The 19,141-nt window shown below is 36.4% G+C and overlaps 1 protein-coding gene and 1 long non-coding RNA gene across 3 annotated transcripts in view; one reads left to right on the forward strand and one right to left on the reverse strand.

Annotated features, from left to right (window-relative positions):
- The window catches only part of NUP205 (nucleoporin 205), a 102,467-nt gene that overhangs the window by 76,432 nt on the left and 6,894 nt on the right, over nucleotides 1-19,141 (forward strand). For both annotated transcript variants that reach the window (XM_069087293.1, XM_069087295.1), the window contains exons 34-40: nucleotides 1,795-1,933; nucleotides 3,787-3,913; nucleotides 7,183-7,259; nucleotides 10,162-10,287; nucleotides 10,440-10,566; nucleotides 15,537-15,703; nucleotides 18,114-18,237. In XM_069087293.1, coding sequence (XP_068943394.1) covers nucleotides 1,795-1,933; nucleotides 3,787-3,913; nucleotides 7,183-7,259; nucleotides 10,162-10,287; nucleotides 10,440-10,566; nucleotides 15,537-15,703; nucleotides 18,114-18,237 — 887 coding nt within the window. The remainder of the gene's footprint in view (nucleotides 1-1,794; nucleotides 1,934-3,786; nucleotides 3,914-7,182; nucleotides 7,260-10,161; nucleotides 10,288-10,439; nucleotides 10,567-15,536; nucleotides 15,704-18,113; nucleotides 18,238-19,141) is intronic.
- The window catches only part of LOC138160634 (uncharacterized), a 34,958-nt gene that overhangs the window by 3,078 nt on the left and 12,739 nt on the right, over nucleotides 1-19,141 (reverse strand). The gene's annotated exons all lie outside the window — the stretch shown is intronic.

Raw genomic sequence — 19,141 nt, forward strand, 5'->3', positions numbered from 1 at the left:
CCTTCCATTTACCACAATCTTCTTAATGGCCCAGAAGCATTCTTAATTAACATTTAATTGCCTCAATGTTTCTGAACTGTATTCTTTGCCGCCCTGTCATTGTGGATGAGGCAGCTCTGCCTGATGGTAAAGGGAAAGCTGCTCTCAGATAAGGGACTAGAGAAGGAAACAAAATTCAAGGTTGTTTGTTGGGGTAGCATAATTGAACAGAATCTTCCCTGAGTTTATTCAATAGCAGAGCAAATGGCCCATGTGCACACAGATATATTTATATCTAGGTTCAAAATTGGCTTCACAAAAACTCATTCAGGTATAAATTCTCAAGTGCATGATTAGGCAGATGGCAGTATATGGAATTTGATGAATATGAGAAACAAGTTTGTAAGGGGGAAATGTTTATGAAAAGTAATCACATAATTTTGGTAAAGTATAATTTCCTTTTCCAAGAAGAAAATTAAAACTGCTTAAAATATCTATTCCCTTGTTCTTTTCACTGTCAATGAAGTAATGAAAATAAACTGTTTTTGGAGTTTTCATTATCAGAAAGAAGTTTTGAGCTGCAAGAGATTGATTTTTATGTAGAGGATGTTGTTTGCATTCCAATGAGCCTTTGAGTTTTGGTATTATTGAAGAGTTCAGAGATGAAGCTAAATAACAATTAGTTGGTGGATCTTCTGTTGGTCAAAGACTTAAAATTAACATTTAAGAATTCATCTTTTTTTCATTTTATATTGTAAAAATGTACTGAATTACCCACCAATTCTTAATTTTTAATTTCTCCATCAAATTTCTTTGCATTACTCAATTTTCTTTTAGCTTAGTTTTAGCTTATTTCACTCCAATTTGAACTAAGGTACAAAAAAAGCATTTCCTTAAACTCATCAACAATTTAGATGATTAAGCTGCTATAGAATTGAACATTTCCTTCTGGTTTAACAGTTTAGTTGGGCTAACAAGGTGAATTTCCAGGTGCTAAATTGAAGAAGTTTGCAGTTTTTAATTTACCTACCCCTCTCTAACTCCAGTTTTTAGATGGGCAGGGATATTAAGATATTTTGGTAACTTGAGGCCTAATCGTGAAGGTTACAAGATTGTTTTCCAACTTTACACTAACTTTCTTTTCTTTTTTGGGGGGGAGGGAGAAGGCAAGGCAGTTGGAGTTAACTGACTTGCCCAAGGTCACACAGCTAGTAAGTGTCAAGTGTCTGAGGTCTGATTTGAACTCAGGCCTTCCTGACTCTAGGGCCTGTGCTCTATTCCACTGCACCACCTAGCTGCCCCATACACTCACTTTCTTGTCACCTTAATAGTTTTAGTAGAGTCTAAGTGGAAGTCTTGTTAGAACTCATTAATAAAGAATACAGAAATATTATGAAAGTCAAGAATGGGGGAGGGAAATTTGGAAGTGATTTGTTTTCTGTTTCTGAGGCAGTAAACCAGGGTTATAATTATAGTGGAAATTTCAAGTACTGTTTTATAATAGTTTTTGTTAATCAAACTATAGTTATATGTGCTAAATATATGCAGTATAGGTGAGACCTTTTTTCCTTTGAGCCAGAATATAAATCCTTCTCATTTTAGTGTACATGCTGTTGAAGCAAGCACTCGAAGTACAAATCATACCCTTTTGTCTCACCCTATGAATAGCAGTAATAGAAATTCATAGCTTAACATTTTAATCATCTTTCTGTTGTTTGTCTATTTGACAAATTTCATTAACCTGAATATAAATGATCTATTTTTAAAAAAATGTAACTTTGTCCTATGCTTTCTCTGTTTATAAAATGTATAAAGACTTTTTGGTATGAGAGATCCCCCTGTATTCATTCCTGCGCCTGTGGATCGATATCGCCAGATTCTTCTTCCCGCTCTCCAGTTGTGCCAGGTTATCCTCACATCCAGTATGGCGCAGCATATGCAGGCAGCAGGACAGGTAAGAAAGGCTGTAGAATTTTTGGGGTTGTAATCAGTCAACAAGTATCTATTATGTGCCTGTTACATGCCAGATACTGTGCTGAGCCCTTGGGTTATAGACCAAAAAATGACACAGTACTTCCAAGCAGCTAACAAGCTATTATTCTAGTTTGTAAGACTATAACATTCAGTTCAACCCTCTCATTTTATGGATGAGCAAACTAAGACAAATTAGTTGACTTGCCTAGGTTTCACATCTTGTTTGTAGTTAGAGCTAGAATCCAGGTTTGCTGACTCCCTTTATTAGTTTCCTATCACTGTTTTTTATCTGTTACGCTGGTTTTACTGCTAGTGCTGTCAGTTTGTTGGATGTGATATGGTTAATAGAGCAATTAAGTGGAATGCAGTAGGTCTAAGGATCTGTTTTGCGAGGGAATAAACTTTAAATTTTTTAAAAATTAAATTTTTTTCAATTAGCATCAATGACACTCCCAGTTGAAAAAGAAAGAAAAAAAAACCCTTGTAACAAATGCATATTGTTTAGCAAAACAAATTCTGATATTAGCCATGTTCAAAAAAATATGTCTCAGTCTACACTCTTTATTTCATTACCTCCCTGTCAGGAAGTGTGTGGCGAGTTTTATCAAGAGTTCTCTGGAACTGATTGTCATATTGATCAGAGTGCTCAAATCTTTCAAAATTGTTTGTCTGTATAGTATTGGTGTTAGAGTATAAATCGTTCTCTTGGTTCTGTTTAGTATAAAATTAAATTCAGCTTATGATTGAGTACAATTCTGTTAAGAGAGAATGTGACAGGGAATAGAGAACTGGCTGCCGGTCCAGGAAAGTGTGAGGTACAGGCTGAATTGCTAATACATACAATCCATATGACCCTGAGCATGTCACCTAACCTTTCAGCGACTCAGCTTCCTTTCAAAAATGGAGTTGCAAAATAATTTCTGACTTGTATTGGTTTATGATTTTTTTCTCAGTCCCCTTATGCTAATGAAATAACATCCAGATCAACTCTGAATTTAGTACTGTGTATATTTCACTTAATTCTGTTGTCTTGGTATAGGAGATGTTTAATAAAGTCTGATCTCCAGATAAGTGGGTTATTGCTTTATAGGATACGGTTCCTGCCTTTGAGAAACCTAGATTTTTACTGGGGAGTCAAGAGTTAAAATGCATGAAATAATTAAAGAGCAATGTGTCATAAAGTGTTGTTGTGGAGAGCAGGAGTCGGAGGTAATAATGGAATCCATTTTTGTGGACATAGCTAGTAGATGTCAAGAGGGTACTTGAACCCAAGTCTTTTTGACTCCAGTCTATCCACTAGGCTAAGCTGCCTCTCTGTATACAAGTTAAAAGGTAAATAGTAAAGGTAAAAAACTAAAAAAAAACAAACCCAAACCTCCTATCTTAATGGTTTGCCCACTCCTGCAGTGCTAACTCTTTTAGCTTAAATAAATTCTAGCCTAGTTTTTTTTATCTATGAGATTGGAGATGACAGTTACCTAAACTTTCTGTTATCCTTAGAATTGGCCATCAACTCCAGAAATACCATAAACTTTATTTAAAAAAAAAATCTGTTCCAAATAAAATTTGGAGAAAGAAGGACATGTTTGTGTTTTTCTTTCTGTTTGCAGCAGATATTGATCTGATTCATTAGAGGGACTTTGTTTACCAGGAGCTCCCTACATTGATGAAACCATACTTGGTGTCTGAAAAAGTTCTTGTGTTTAATAATTCTATTCAGTTTATTGAAGGTTATGGCTAATTGTCACTAAAAACCGTACTATAATAATTTATAAGAACACTCCACTAGTATTTTTCTCTTTTTCTTTCTTCCTTTCATTCTCTTCAATTTAGGTGTTGCAGTTTCTCATCTCTCACTCTGACACCATTCAAGCAATACTACGCTGTCAGGATGTCAGTGCAGGCTCCCTGCAAGAGCTAGCCCTTCTTACAGGAATCATCAGCAAAGCCGCATTGCCTGGTGAGTTAATTGTGTTAAATGGACCTTTAGTACTCTCTTATGGACTGTGGTTTGGTTTTTTTGAACATTGATGGTGTATGATTTATTTGTAATTGATGCCAATGATATTATTGTGCTCATTTAACTGAAATGGACTAAAATAGTAAATCTTTGGCAATATGATTGCATGGTTTTAATTTCTTTTGATTAAACTAAAGACTTATGGTTATTGTGAAAAGGTGGCATTTAGAACAAGAAGCCCTCTGAATGTGATTGTCCAGTGCTTACTGTGTGTAAATGCTATATAATAGGTGCTTTAGGGGATGGAAGACAGAGAAGACATGGCCTCTGCCTTGATATGATTTAGCCTAGTTAGGAAAAGATCATATACACATGTGAAACAACTGGGGAATGAAGGCAAAGCAAAATATATGACATCTTAAGACTTACATTGTGAATTAGTTCATTTTTCCTCTTTCCTCTGATTTCCATTTGCCTCATCTGAGTTGGCAGTGCTTTTGTTGCTTGTATACCTCCTGCTTGGAATTCTTTCTCTTCCATCAAAATCCTAGCTATCCTTCAAGATCTGTTACAAATTTCATTTCCTCTGTAGAGCTTTCCCTCACCTACTCTAGACCACATCAGTTTCTCCTTCTGAATTCCTATAATACTTGTGGTCCTCCATACAATTTAGCATTTGATTATTTTCTGTCATGTATGGTGGCCCCTTCCTAATTTTCTAGTTTTGTTATGCTTTACCTCTCCTCCATGTACTCTTTTTTTTTTTTAAGCAATCGGGGTTAAGTAACTTGCTCAAGGTTACACGGCCAGTTATTTCTGGGTGTGGTGCTAAGTATCTGAGCCTGGATTTGATCTCCAGGTCATCCCGACACTGGGGCCGGTGCTCTTACTTGCTGAGCCACCTGACCGCCCCTTCCATGTACTCTGGTGATTATTATGTGTTGGCCTACTTGCAGTTCCTCAAATGTGACATTCCTCATCTTTTCAGCTAGCTGTCCTTTCCAGGAATGCTCTTCCTCTTCCCCTCTACTTCTTAGTTTCTCTGGCTCATTTCAGATATCAGTTCATATCCTGCCTTTGATAGGAAACCTTTCCTGGTCTTCCAGCTGTTAATACCTTCCCATTTAAGATATGTCCCAATTACACTGTAAATCTTAATTTGTTTTTAGTTTTTTATTTTACATATTGTTCCCCCCCCCCCTTTGCCCCTTAGAATGCTTCCTTGGGGGCACAGGCTTTTACCTTTGTATCCCTAGTGCTTAGCTCAGTACCTGACACATAGTTAGTGCTTACTAAATGATGTTTGATCGATGGGTGGATTCTTCTATATGGGTGCGTTTTATCTCTCCAAGTTGATACATTTTTTTATGAGAACTTCAGGTGCTTATGCTTTGGACTATTGCAGTAGTTTCCTAATTGGTTTCCCTGACTCAAGTCTCTTCCTCTCTAATGCCAGCTGCACAGAATTATTCCTGAAGCACATTTCTACCCAAGTATGACCTTTGCTCATTAGATGGTCATATGAATAAATTCCACTGGGTCCCTGTTACTTATAGGATCAGCCAACTATACATTCCTCTGTTGTTTAAATTCCTTTACACTACCTCAGGCTCACTCTCTAGCTTTGTTCTATACCTCTGTTCCCTTCCTACGCTCTGCAGTCTAGCCAGACTGTTATGGGATGCTCAGTGTCCAGCACTTAGCATGATTCGGAAATGTGAATAAGAAATGACCAGGCCATGTGGGTAGTTCAGGGAAGAACAATGAACTCTATTGATTCTCAGGACAAGGTTTTTATAGAGCAAAAGAGACAAAGGAAGGGGACTCAAGTTTTTTTCTTATCATTACCTTATAGTCTGTTATGTCCTGGAAGTAGCACAGAATAGATAATTTGATAAGGATTTGTTATCTAGGAGACTAAAGTCTTAGGGTAAGACCTTTGATCTAGGCCTCAGGTACCTGCTAATGCAGCTGTAGTCATAAACAGATACAATTGAGAGCAAAATTCAAAGCCCAAGCTGCAATCCTCAAAAGACGTTTAGAGCTGATCACCCAAAGATACCTGAGTGCTGAATCAAATATTTTAGCTCTTAACTAAAATCTTGAGGTATTGCCTATTGATCTCAGAACTCAAGTAACATCCTTATAAGCGTAACCCATAACAAAGAACTCAGGAGCTAACTTGACAAAAAGTTGCATCTCAAAGAGCTCTTTGATATTAAAGTCCGCTCTCATTGGGTAATTATCTGAGTCCTGGATCAGGCCTCTTTGGCTCCCAACACCATACCAGCCAGCTTACTGTTCCTTCTCTGTGCCTCTCTGGGCTCTTCCCATTCCTTACCTCCACCATTTAGAATCACTGGTTCCCTTTAGACCTCATCTTAACTTAACTCATCTTAAATGCCAATACCTCCACGAGGCCTTTCCATCCTGTGACATACAGAACAGATGCCATGTGCTGAGATCTCAGAGAAATAGCATTACTTTGCAGTGACAAAATTTATGCTATGTACATGCTTGTGGTAGATGATTGGTATGGAGTTGAGGTCAAAGAAAACAGGGAACCTTAAATTCTTTTTTTTTTTTTTTTTTGCTTTTTGGAGGGCAGTTGGGGTTAAGTGATTTGCCCAAAGTCACATGGCTAGTTTTTGTGTTAAATGTCAGAGGTTGGATTTGAACTCAGGTCCTCCTGACTCCAGGGCCGGTGCTCTATTCACTGCACCACCTAGCTGCCCCAGAACCTTAAATTTCCAAAGATGAAGGGATGAAGAGGAAGAATGTGAACCTGGTGCTAAAATTATTTAGGAATCTGGAATTGAATACATACTGAAAAATTAAATGGAAATTTTTTAAAAAAAGTATTAGCAGTATTTTAATTAGAGAAGGAACATTTATATTGTAGAATTTATAGATGACAAGAAGTTGTTTAATTCTTATTTTCTTGGTATTTCAGACTATTCCTTAAATTTTCTGTTGAATTTTGTTGTCATTAATTTTTTGTGATGATGAGTATTTCTGAAAATTTCCTCAGAACACTTTTAAAATAGACCCTTACAATCAATTTCATCTCAGTTTACTTTTTGTATACCCTTAGTATTTTCATCTGATATAATTTCTTCTCATATCATGAGCACTTAATGTTCAAATTCCCTAAAACATCTATTTCAAAGGTCTATCAAGGGTATATAAATATTAGAAATCTGATAGTATTTTTCATTTGTTGATTATAAAATTATTATTTTGAAAAAATTTCCATGTGTATTTTGTAGGAGTGCTAAGTGAACTAGATGTTGATGTAACCGAAGGGTCTCTGATGGAGCTACAGGGTCATATAGGGCGATTTCAGGTAATTCACTTTGTTTCTTTAGCAATAATTGTGCCTTAGATAAACCTCTTTGGCTACAGTACTGCTATTGTTCAAAACTTTCACTTTGTTTCTTTTAAATGCCGTATTTCTTTTGGAGAAACGTGTGAAGTCTGTTCCACATCCCACTCCCATGTTCTAAGTTACCATGTCATTTTTATGTGATTATATCATCTTAAAAGTGACCTTGGATATGTATCACAACTCTAAAGTAAGAGCCAGAGAATGGACACTATGTTAATTTCATTATTCTAGTTGCTTTTATATTCAGATCCATTAGAAAGAAGACTGAAGTGTTAATATTGGCCACTTCACCTTGTCAGACCTCATAGTGTGGCCTATCTTCATTCATTTGAAGAAAAATGAATGTTCTTTTTAATACTCTTTTTAAAAGCATTGTTATCGCTTCCCAATGATTCTACTTCCTTCCAGACAGAACCTTTCCTTATGATGAAGAAATGTAGTTAAGCATATCTAACAACCATGAGACTGGCAAAATTGACAAAAAGGGAAAATGACAATCTAGAGGGGCTGTGGGCAAACAGGCAAATTCATATAATATTGATGGAGCTGTGAACTGGTCCATTCTTTTTTTTTTCTTTTTGGGGAAGGTAGGGCAGTTGGGGTTAAGTGAGTTGCTCAAGGTCACATGGCTAGTTTTTTGTGTCAAGTGTCTGAGGCCAGATTTGAACTCAGGTCCTCCTGACTCCAGGGCCTGTGCTCTATTCACTGTGCCACCTAGCCGCCCCAGAATTGGTGTATTCCTTTTTTTTTTTTTAAAAGCAATTGGGGTTAAGTAACTTGCTCAAGGTTACGCGGCCAGTTATTTCTGGGTGTGGTACTAAATAACAGAGCCTGGATTCGATCCTAGGTCATTCTGACTCTGGGGCCGGTGTTCTTACTCACTGCACCACCTGGCTGCCCCTAAGCAATTGGTGTTAAGTAACTTGCTCAAGGTTACACAGCCAGGTGTTTCTGGGTTATTGCTAAGTGTCTGAGCCAGGATTCGATCCCAGTTTGGGATGACTCTGGGGCCGGTGCTCTTACTCGCTGTGCTACCTGGCCGCCCTGAATTGGTGTATTCTTGAAAACAATTTGGAACTCTGTCCCAAAAGCCATTAAATTGTAACTTTTGACCTGGTGATACTACTCTTAGGAAGATACCTCAAAGATAGAGGAATGAGGAGAAAGGGACCCATATGTGCAAAATATTTCTACTATCCCTTGTTGTGATGGCCAAAATTGGAAACTGAGAGGATATCCCACAGTTGGGCATGGCTGAACTTATGAGTGTTTTGGAATACTATTGTGGTATAAAAAGTGATGGAGGAGATGAAAGTTTCAGAGAAAGTTGGGGGAAAAAAAGGTATGAATTCAGAGTATAGTGAACTAGGTTTTTTGTTTTTTTTTTAGATATGGCCAGTTTGAAAATTTGTTTTGTTTTACTGTACATGTTTGCTTTTTTCAGTGGTAAGGGGAAGTGGGTGAGAGAGAATTCAGATCTTAATTTGAAAATAAAATAAAATTTAAATAAAAACTAGGAAAAATATAAACAAAACAGATACATTGGTGATATCTGACAACAGCTGCTTTACTCCCCACTTAGGGTTTTATTGCCTTGTCAAGCTTCATTCCCTTTTAAAGAGATTGATGTCTCTGCCTTGTAAAATGTAGCTATGTCTTTTAAATCTAAACAAGCTATTGGTAAAACTAGTTTTCTATAAAATACTACTTTACAGCTATTCTTTACACTTCGGATTTGAGGATGTCCATCAGAAACATATTTTTATACGTCTGATGTGTGTGGCTGATGATTTTTCTCTTTCTCTTCAAAATATTTGTAAAGCAAATATATCTGTACGATTGATTATATGATAGTTTGACTTTTATGCCTATATATCTCAAAATTCAGTCATTGAACATCCCTTTTTTCACTCAGATATAGTTTTTACTTAGGTAGCAATTTATTCCTACCCCCAGCATCTCATATATTTGCTAAATTAAAATGCACTTGTTATCAAAATGAAGGGGGGTCATTTGCTTTTAATGGGTCATTAGGTAAGTAGTAAGAAAGTTATATAAATCTGTAAGAGTCACACATTAGGGCCTTAAATAAACATCTTAAAATTGAAACCCTCTCATTAATTTGGATAAAATAAGATGTGCATGTTACAATAGTAGTAATAATAATTATAGCTAGTACTTACATAGTACCTTTATGTATTATGCACTATTCAAAGCACTTTACAAACATTATCTCATTTCATCCTTACAATAACTCTGTGAGGTAGGTGCTATTATTTTCCTGATTTTACAGTTGAGGAATCTGAGGCAAGCAGAGGTTAGGTGACTTGTAGGCTAGCCACATTGATAACCTGTGGTTAGAACTGTCTGGTCTTCTCCTCATCCCTCTCTCATCTGAACTATTGCAGTTGCCTCCTCATTAGTCTCTGCTTTGAATCTCTGTAATCTATCCTCTACACAGCAGCCAAAATCTTTTTCCTTAAAGGGATCCCTGTCCTGCTCAATAAACCCAGTAGCTAGCTCTCATTGCCTCTGACATAAAATATAAATGTCTCTGGTTCTTAAAGCTATTCTCAATTGACCCTTCACTAGCTTTTCAGCCTCATTATGTATCATTCCCCTTCCCTCTCTAGCTAGTGCTCCAGTCAGTGCTATCTCTCACACATGTACACATTTCTCCCTCCATCTCCCATCCTTGCTTTTTGCATTGGCTGTTCCTCATGCCTGAATTGCACTCCCTTTTCAACCCCACCTCCTTCAATATTCAACTCTAGTGCCCCCTTCTACATGGATCTTTTCCTAAACTACTGTGTATTACTTAATGATAAGTCAACTACAATTTTGTTACTTTTTTTTTAAGCGCCAATGCTTAGGACTACTAAGTCGCTTTGGTGGTTCAGACAGACTGCGACAATTTAAGTTTCAAGATGGCGTGGAGGGAGATCGAATGAACAAGAGAGATGAGATTGAACTGGCTATGCAACAGGTAAGAGGAATAAGGATTTTGGAATTATTCTTTAAATTTGAGAATCATATAATTTGAAATTGTTTTAGAAATTAAGTGGTGGCATTATTGTCCTTTGAGATTGGATTTCAGTGATATGTGTCTCAGTTTTGCCTACCATTCTTCCACTGTAGATTTGTGCCAATGTCATGGAATATTGCCAGTCACTCATGTTACAGAGTTCTCCGACATTTCAGCATGCAGTGTGTCTCTTCACCCCTAGCCTTTCTGAAACCATTAACAGAGATGGACCACGACAAGGTGGGAATTATTACTCTATTTTCTAAGTCTGGAAACATGAGTTTGTCATTTAAGTGATTATAACAAAGTTTTGTTTTAATTTTAATGAGTGAGATAAATATTCTAAGTACATCCCTTACTGAGACAATACTGAAGTAATCATAAATATAATTGTTTTTTAATTATTAATTATTATTAAATTTAATTTGAGTGGATGAATTAGAATAAAAAGGGAAAAACAACAGTCCTGGGCCTGCAGATTCTAGGGTGGGATAAAGTTATCCTACCTAAGGGATACTGGCAAGATTTTTCTTTTTCTTTTTTTTCTTTTTGGAGAGAATTGGGGTTAAGTGATTTGCCCAAGGTCACACAGCTAGTTTTTGTGTTAAGCGTCTGAGGCCAAATTTGAACTCAGGTCCTCCTGAATCCAAGGCTGGTGCTCTATTTACTGCCCCACCTAGCCGCCCCATATTGGTAAGATTTTTAAAAGGTATTAGAATCAGGGGAAGGTTGAACAGGTTAGGCCAGGGGTAGTGGGGCAGGGGTGATGGGAGCATACATGGGAATAGATGAAATTCATGGATTTCTTGGGTGCAGGATAAGGGCTGGCCCTTGGTTCAAGTGTCTTTGGAAAACACAGTTTCAGTTAGGAGTCACAGGTTGTACTTTGAGCCAGAAATTAAAGATAAGACTTTCCCAAAGATCTGAGACAGATAGCTTGTGCTAGGGAGAAACATGTTCAAGCCATAAAAGCCATTCATGTGTTATACTAGATCCAGTTACTGAGTATTATTCTCAAAATTTTCTTAGCTTTTCATAATTTGTCCTCTCAGATTCTTTGTGGTGATTAAAATAAATGCTGTACTTGACTAAACATTTGACTGTCACTAAATATTTGACATGCTGGTGACCCAAACTAGGATGTTTGAGGTGAGATGCAGGTTTGTGGGTTGGGTTAGGATGCTCTCTCAGAGGCTTCTCCAGAGGTCTTCCATTCATTAAGTTGTAGAAGAAAGATTCAGTAGCAATTCATGGAACTTTGTGTATGCAATTTTACCATGATGGCTAAAACATTTGGGTTTTTTCATCTGCATCAGCAAATATTTATAATGCTAAGTCAGAATCTACTGAATGATATAATTCACACATTTGACAGGGAATTATTACACTGTTGAAATTCACTTTCCTATTCTTAAGCCATTTTTTTTTAAAGCAGTTGGGGTTAAGTAACTTGCTCAAGGTTACATGGCCAGTTATTTCTGGATGTGGTGCTAAGTATCAGAGCCTGGATTCAATCTCAGGTCATCCCGACTCTGGGGCCGGTGCTGTTACTCACTGAGCCACCTGGCCGCCCCTTAAATAAATCCGCATTTTTTTTGTTTTTGCCTTTTGGAGGGCAATTGGGGTAAAGTAACTTGCCCAAGGTTACACGGCTAGTTTTTTTGTGTGGGTGTTAAGTGTCTGAGGCTGGAACCGAATTTGGTCCTCCTGACTCCAGAGCTGGCACTTTACTCATTGTGCCACCTAGCCACCCCTCTTAAGCCATTTTCATCTTTCCCTATTATGTATAAATTGAGCTAAGTAGAATGAATAGGCAACTCACTGGTGACTGATAAGATCATTAACTATGCTATTATCCACTCATTCATTTGAAGCTCCTAGTTTTATTTGCATGTTTTAAAACTTGGATGAGATTTTAGCCGTGACTCTTCCATTAGTTAGCTGTGTGACCTTAGGCAAATCACATTCTCAGGGTCTCAGTTACCTTATTTATAACATGAAGGAATTGTAACGGATTATTTCTAAATTTCTGTGATTTGATTTAAAAAATCACATTAGAAGGTTGGAGAATTTTCCTATTTCCCTGTGGAAGATGCAGGTCACTCTACCTGAAATGAAAATACTGGTATTCTCTGACTGAGTTGGTGCCACAAGGTGAATTGCCTCATTCACCTCCTCCAGACACTTAACTTTAATGTTCTGTGGAACATTAAATTATTTGGAATTGATATGTAATTTACTCGACTTGGTTTGGTAATTCTACATGCTTCTAGTTCACCCTAAGATCTTGTTTTCATCATTCTCATAGTAATGAGAGCAATACTTGCTGTTGTTACCTTATATTGAGGTTGGAACTGTACCTGTGATTTCTTTGGTATGGGAAACTCCCAGGTGAGGAAACTCCCTCCACCCATGTAAGCCAGCATCTTCTCTGATAGAGCACTTAGAGGTTAAGTGACTTTGTCAGGATCTCAAACAGGGATCATTATGTGTTACAGGACTTGAACCTAGGTCTTCCTGCTTTGAGACCAGCTCTTTTCCCATTGAGATTTTCTAGGCAGGTGTGAGGCAGTTTATTCTCTTAAAGGCACTGGGCAATAAATTTGAACAAATGGCTACTAGATAAATGGGTTACATGGGCTGATCTAATAATCTGAGCAAGAAAGTTTCCATTGGTGCAGTTGATTACCAGGACAAAACTTCCATTCATTTGTGTTTTTTACATACACATAGAATTATGTATTAAAATAAACTAAGAACTACTTATTAATATTGGTGTGAAATGATAAAATATACATTTAGAGCCAGATTTGAATAAAACGGTTTACTTAAGAAACAAGAACTATGCTAAACACTAGGCATACAAATACAAAAGTGAAGACAGTCTCTGCTTCTCGAGGAGCTCACATTCTAATAGGGAGAGAGAAGACATTTTGAAGGATGATATTTTGGTTTGGAAAGGGAGTAGTGCCATAGGGAAGTAAATTGACAAACTATTTCCTGAAGTAGCAATAGAATTGATTTAATTCTGGTTCAGACCTGAAATGTTTCCTTACTGTTAACAATCTCTACTTAGTTTATCCTGTTTCTTTGCTCTAGGTCTAAGTAGAGTAAATGTCAATTGCCCTGAATCTTTTCTTGTGGACAACACATTTATCAACTCTGGCTTCTGTTCAAAACAGCTTGGTACCAAAATCCTTTAATGGAGGTTTTTTTCTCCACTCTTTCAGAAGAAACCTTTCAAAGTCTGCTTATAATTTATCATAGGGAGAGAAATCATATTCCAGTTAGCATTCTCACTATTTCCTTTCTCTTTAATAATCCAATAAATTCAATTCTTTCTCTCTTCATTGGCTAAAAACTGACTTTTTAATTATTAAAATGACAAGGACCCCATGAATAAATGTAGGCAGTAGTGAATCCCCTGTGATTGCCTTTTTCCAAGAGGAAAGTAGTTGTTCCTAAAAGCCAACCCAAAGAGCTCAAAATAAGAATTTTTTCCTTTGTTACTTCAGGAGTTTTACAACCTATCCTTTAATGGACTACTGTAACACAGATTACTTTTAGAGAGATTGTGCCTTTTTGTTCCTACACTTAACTCTCCAAATAACATTTAAATATATGGTAACACAGTTTTAAAAGATTTATAAAAAGTGATTTCCTGTTGATTTTCCCCCTGTAGAATAGAAGTTTAACTGAAGGAAAACAAATTTTAATTTCAAGCAGTTAGTCTTTGGATACATGGTTTGAGGATTAATTTTCATTCTTCTTATCATTTTTGTTATGAGATATTTGTTCCTCTTCTTTGAAACCAGAAAATGAAATAGGAATGATTTTGGATTAATATTAAATTTGGCAAGTGACAAAAATTGTCATCAGTTTCTCTATACTCAACCAGCAGAATTTTTCTTATATTGAAAACCAGTTAAATTTGTAGATTATTAGTTATGTGATCCTGGGCAAGTCACTTAACCTGTTTGCCTCAGTTTCCTCAGCTGCATAATGAGACTAATAACTTCACAAGGTTGTTGTGAGGATCAAATGTGATAATATATATGAAGTTGTTAGTACAGTGCCTGGCACATAGTAGGCACTATATAAATGCTTATTCCTTCTCTTAAGGAGAACCCCTATCTTGATGTAATTCAATTTAACAGATTTATTTTGTTTTGTTTTTTCCCTAACTCGCTCCATTAAATATTTACTTCCAAGTTGGATAAAATGAAACTTACATGTTTTATATCATTGGTAGCTTTTTACCTGTCCTTGTACAGGATTTATTGCTTATTGGGAACAAAAGGGCCTTTCTCTCCCTCTCCAAAATAAGTAATCCAAGCTGAAATTGAAGAATAACTTTAAGATCATAATATAATAAGCAGAATGATAAAAATAAAACTAGAAATGAACCCAGCACAAATAGATTCCTAGAACTCTAGATTCCTAGAGTTTTGAAAGATTTCTCAGACAACATCTAGTCTAATATGCAACATTCCAGACCAGTGGTAATCTAGTTATAACTTGAAGACCATTGATATAGAAAACTCAGTGCCTTTTATATTGATACTAAATTTTCCTCTATGTAACTTTTATCTATTGCTCCTATTTTTACCCTCCAGAGCCAATGGAAAGCAAATATAATTCCTCTTTTACAGGGCAGTATTTCAAATACTTGAAGATAACTTTTGTACTCCCAGTGTTATCTTCTCTCATATGTCATCTCTAGTTCCTTCATTTAGTCCTCATAAAGGAGAATATTATGGTAGAATGGAAAGACTTGGAGTCAGGAAGGATAAGATTTGATGCCTGCTCTAATTCTTATTAGCTGTGCGATCACAGACAAGTCATTTTACATTCCTGAACCTCAGTCTCCTCATCTTTAAAATGAGTACAGTAATGCCTATAGTACCTTTGCTTTAAGGATTGTTGTGAGGATCAAATGAGATATTGTAAGTTGTTCTGAAAAATTAAGTGCTATATAAATATCAGCTTTATTATGATATAACATGGTTGCCCCTCTTTAATTGTTTTTAGTGATACAAGGAAGCATATTTTCAGTGGGAATATAGTAGCTATGAAGTCTTTTTAATATGGCATCTCTACTTCAGGTTTGATGGGTATTCCATGTATTAAAATTGGTCATTATAGATGTTGATTAATGTGCTGATATAACTGTGGGTTAAATATTCTCCTATTTTGTCATTTCTTCTTAGACACTCAAGCTCCAGTGGTCCCATATTGGCGTCTGCCTGGCTTGGGCATTATTGTGTACTTGCTGAAACAAAGTGCTAATGATTTCTTCACTTATTATGACAGTCATCGACAGAATGTCAACAAACTACAGAATGTAGAACAGCTTCCCCCAGATGAGATAAAAGAGGTGTGTACTCTATAATAAACTTCCTAGCCTTATTGAGAAAAAATGTTTTCTTGATGAAGAAAAGGGGTATTGTTCTTTTTTTTTTTTTGCCTTTTGGAGGGCAGTTGGGGTTAAGTAACTTGCCCAAGGTTACACGGCTAGTTTTTTTGTGTTAAGTGTCTGAGGCTGGAACCAAACTCAGGTCCTCCTGACTCTGGGCTGGCACTTTACTCACTGTGCCACCTATCAGCCCCCAGGGGTATTGTTCTTAAAGATACCGGAACAAAGAGGAGACATAAAGAAAGAGTGATGATACTGGTTCTGGTGTGCAGCTTATGGAATCAGGCTCTGATAATTATGGTTATATCTTGTAAAACTAACAATTCTTTAGTCACCTGTGATGTGGGAAACACCTTATCATGGGACCCACCTGTCAGTCTATGGGAAAATTTACTTTTGAGTAAATACTTGATTATAGTCTAAAATCTGTGCTGAAAAAATTAGGATTTTTAGGTAGCTGCCTTTCCTTTAAAGATGATTTCTTTTTAGGTAAGCTTTCAATGTGCCTTTATCATTGTCATTAAAGTGCTTACAGTCTAAATAGAATAGCCTATGAAAATGTGCATTTTGCTCATGGGTTCTCTTTTTCCTTTCTGCAAAAGGTGTTAATCGTTAAACATCATCTTATAATGATTGTTAGAGAAAATAATTTACTCATCTAGCAAATATATACTGCATGCCTGTTTATATGTGGCATTAGGTCTAATGGACAATATAAAGAAGTCTGACAGGGCCCCGAGTCCCTGATGTGTATGCATAGAAAGTAAAATAGTACTATAAGGCATTATAATTTATTAATAATAATAATGATGACAATGATGATAGTTATATATGTATGTGTATATATTATATATAGATAAGGCAGTTAAGAATAGATACATGTATGTATAGGGAAAGAGATGGATAAGGCAATTAAGAACCTTAGAGTAGTCATCATGGTAGTTGTAGCAGTAGTGTTGCTGCTACTACTACTGTGATAATGAAGATGACTACTCCTACTCCTACTACTACTAAAGTTGAACTTTGAAATTGGTCTTCAGAAGACGCAGAACTTGTTATGGCCATCAAAGTAGGATTACTTACTATTGGTGCAAGGACTGAGACCAAAAGTAGTGTTGTGTAGGATTAGTCATTGTAGAAAATTTCTTAGGACCAAAACACAATTATATACATTCTACCTCAGCTTATATAGTTGAGGTAGATAATAACTTAGTTCTCACTATCACTTGAAATTGTTACACTTTTAAGGTTGTGAATAGTGAGATTTTCCTTCCTGACCGTCATTGCCCATCTTTATGCTTTCCGTATAGTCAAACTTTCTGAACTTTAGGTCCATTCAGTAAACATTTAAGTGTCTGCTTTGTGCAGTCTGCCGGTAGACACTAATGAAACTGGTTTACATTTGAAGAATTAACCTCATTATAAGGGCCATTATATAAACTTATTCTAAGTTTGAGTACTACTTTGTAGTCTATAGAAATGTCAATAGAAACTAGATTACTAGAGCTCTGAACTTTAAGAATTAGTTAAAACTAACAATTCAATTTCAGGAACAGTATTTCCTCTTTATACTTTTGAAGGTTTTGTGATGTTATCTTGCTTTGCTCATTCCTTTAGTTGAGCTACTTAGCCCTTTTTACTCAGGGTATTAGTCTGAATTAGTCTTCTAATCAGTCAGTGATCAGTAATTTATCAGGTTTATCAAACAGTTTTGATATACTAAAAGCTTTCAAATGAGTAGATTTGCTTATGTGCTTCAATGGATCTGTGATCTCATCAGTATGAATATTCTTTCATTATCAGTATAGGATAGATGCTTGTATCTGTTAAATTAACAAGCTGTGAACAGAACATTCAGTACCTTTGCAAAGTCCTAATTTGTTCATTGTTATTGGAAATGAGATGGTTTCCAGATATAGTTCCTGATCCACTAGACATTGAAGCAGCCCCTCTTGGTAACTAAGGTTTGAATATGTCAGTCCTTAGCTTTTGTGTACTGTCCATTTATAGGTAAAGAGAAAGGTGACTCAACAAGCTATATATTAATTACCAGGAAATGTCTGGGAAGAAATCAGTAAATTCAAGTGGTGGAAAAAGTGAAAACAAACAACAAAACCCAGTTAGAATTACTTTAGATATAAAGTTAAAGTGTTAGAATAGTTTGAAGTTGGTGAAAAGCAGAGACAGATTGTCAGCACTAAAGAAAGGGCTGCTGTCCCCACACCTGGTGATACTAGTGACCATATTGCTTAAGTCTTTGATACTGTCTTTTGATTGTAGCATTTTAGTGCCTTGCTATGAAAACTGAGTATGCTATGAAAATCTGCCAGATCTGTATTATATTCTTCATGATGCATCCCTTTCTTTGCAGTTGTGCCAATCAGTGATGCCAGCTGGAGTCGATAAAATCTCTACTTCCCAGAAGTACATTTTGGCAAGACGGCGTTTGGTGAAGTTGATCAACAATCGAGCCAAATTGCTTTCCCTTTGTTCTTGTATCCTTAAATAATAGCAGTACTTGGAAAGTGAAAACCTATTGCGATCTACTGAAAACTATAGCATGTTTATTTATTTCTCTTTATTTATTTATTTATTTATTCATTCATTCATTTATTCATTCATTCATCCATCCATCCATCCATCCATCCATCCATCCATCCATTCATTCATTTATTTATTTATTTATTTATTTATTCTCTTACCAGACAACACAAAAACTTATTGAATTGAAGGTGATTTGGGTTTTTTTTTTAATCCTGATCTGTTCTCTATGTGAGAGACATTATGGTATAGTGGATAGTACACTGAACTTGCAGACCGGAATATCAGAGTTCACATCTTGCCTCTGACTCTTAGTAGTTAAGTGACCTTGGACACATCACTTAATCTCCTTGTGCCTCAGACTTTTATTAAGTTATAATATGGGTTGTAGGGGCAGCTAGGTGGTGCGGTGAATAGAGCTCCGGCCCTGGAGTCAGAAGGACCTGGGTTCAGATCTGGCCTCAGACACTTAACACAAAAATTAGCCATGTGATCTTGGGCAAGTCACTTAACCCCAATTACCCTCCAAAAAAGCAAAAAAAAAAAATAATATGGGTTGTAGTATGCGTTGGTGGAGGAAGTCCCACCAACTACAGGTCCTTGAAGTATGATATTTGTGCACATTTAAATGTCAAACCAAAGTATTTCTTAAACCCTTCCAACTCAACGTACTGTGAGTTTCCCACTGAATTGTGTGTTCAATAATCCCACAGTGAGTGCCAAGAAGGCATCTAGACCCTGCCTATCTCAGAATAAAGTTTTGAGCATTGTGGAGAATGGTTTGTGGAAACTAGGAAGACTCATCTTCCCACTGCTGTGCTTTGTCAGTTGATCCCTGCTCGACTGTGAGGGCAGGGA

The sequence above is a fragment of the Petaurus breviceps genome, unplaced genomic scaffold, assembly GCF_028583685.1.
Source record: "Petaurus breviceps papuanus isolate PSGF00001 unplaced genomic scaffold, PetGlider_PUasm1.0 181, whole genome shotgun sequence".
Classification (NCBI taxonomy): domain Eukaryota; kingdom Metazoa; phylum Chordata; class Mammalia; order Diprotodontia; family Petauridae; genus Petaurus; species Petaurus breviceps.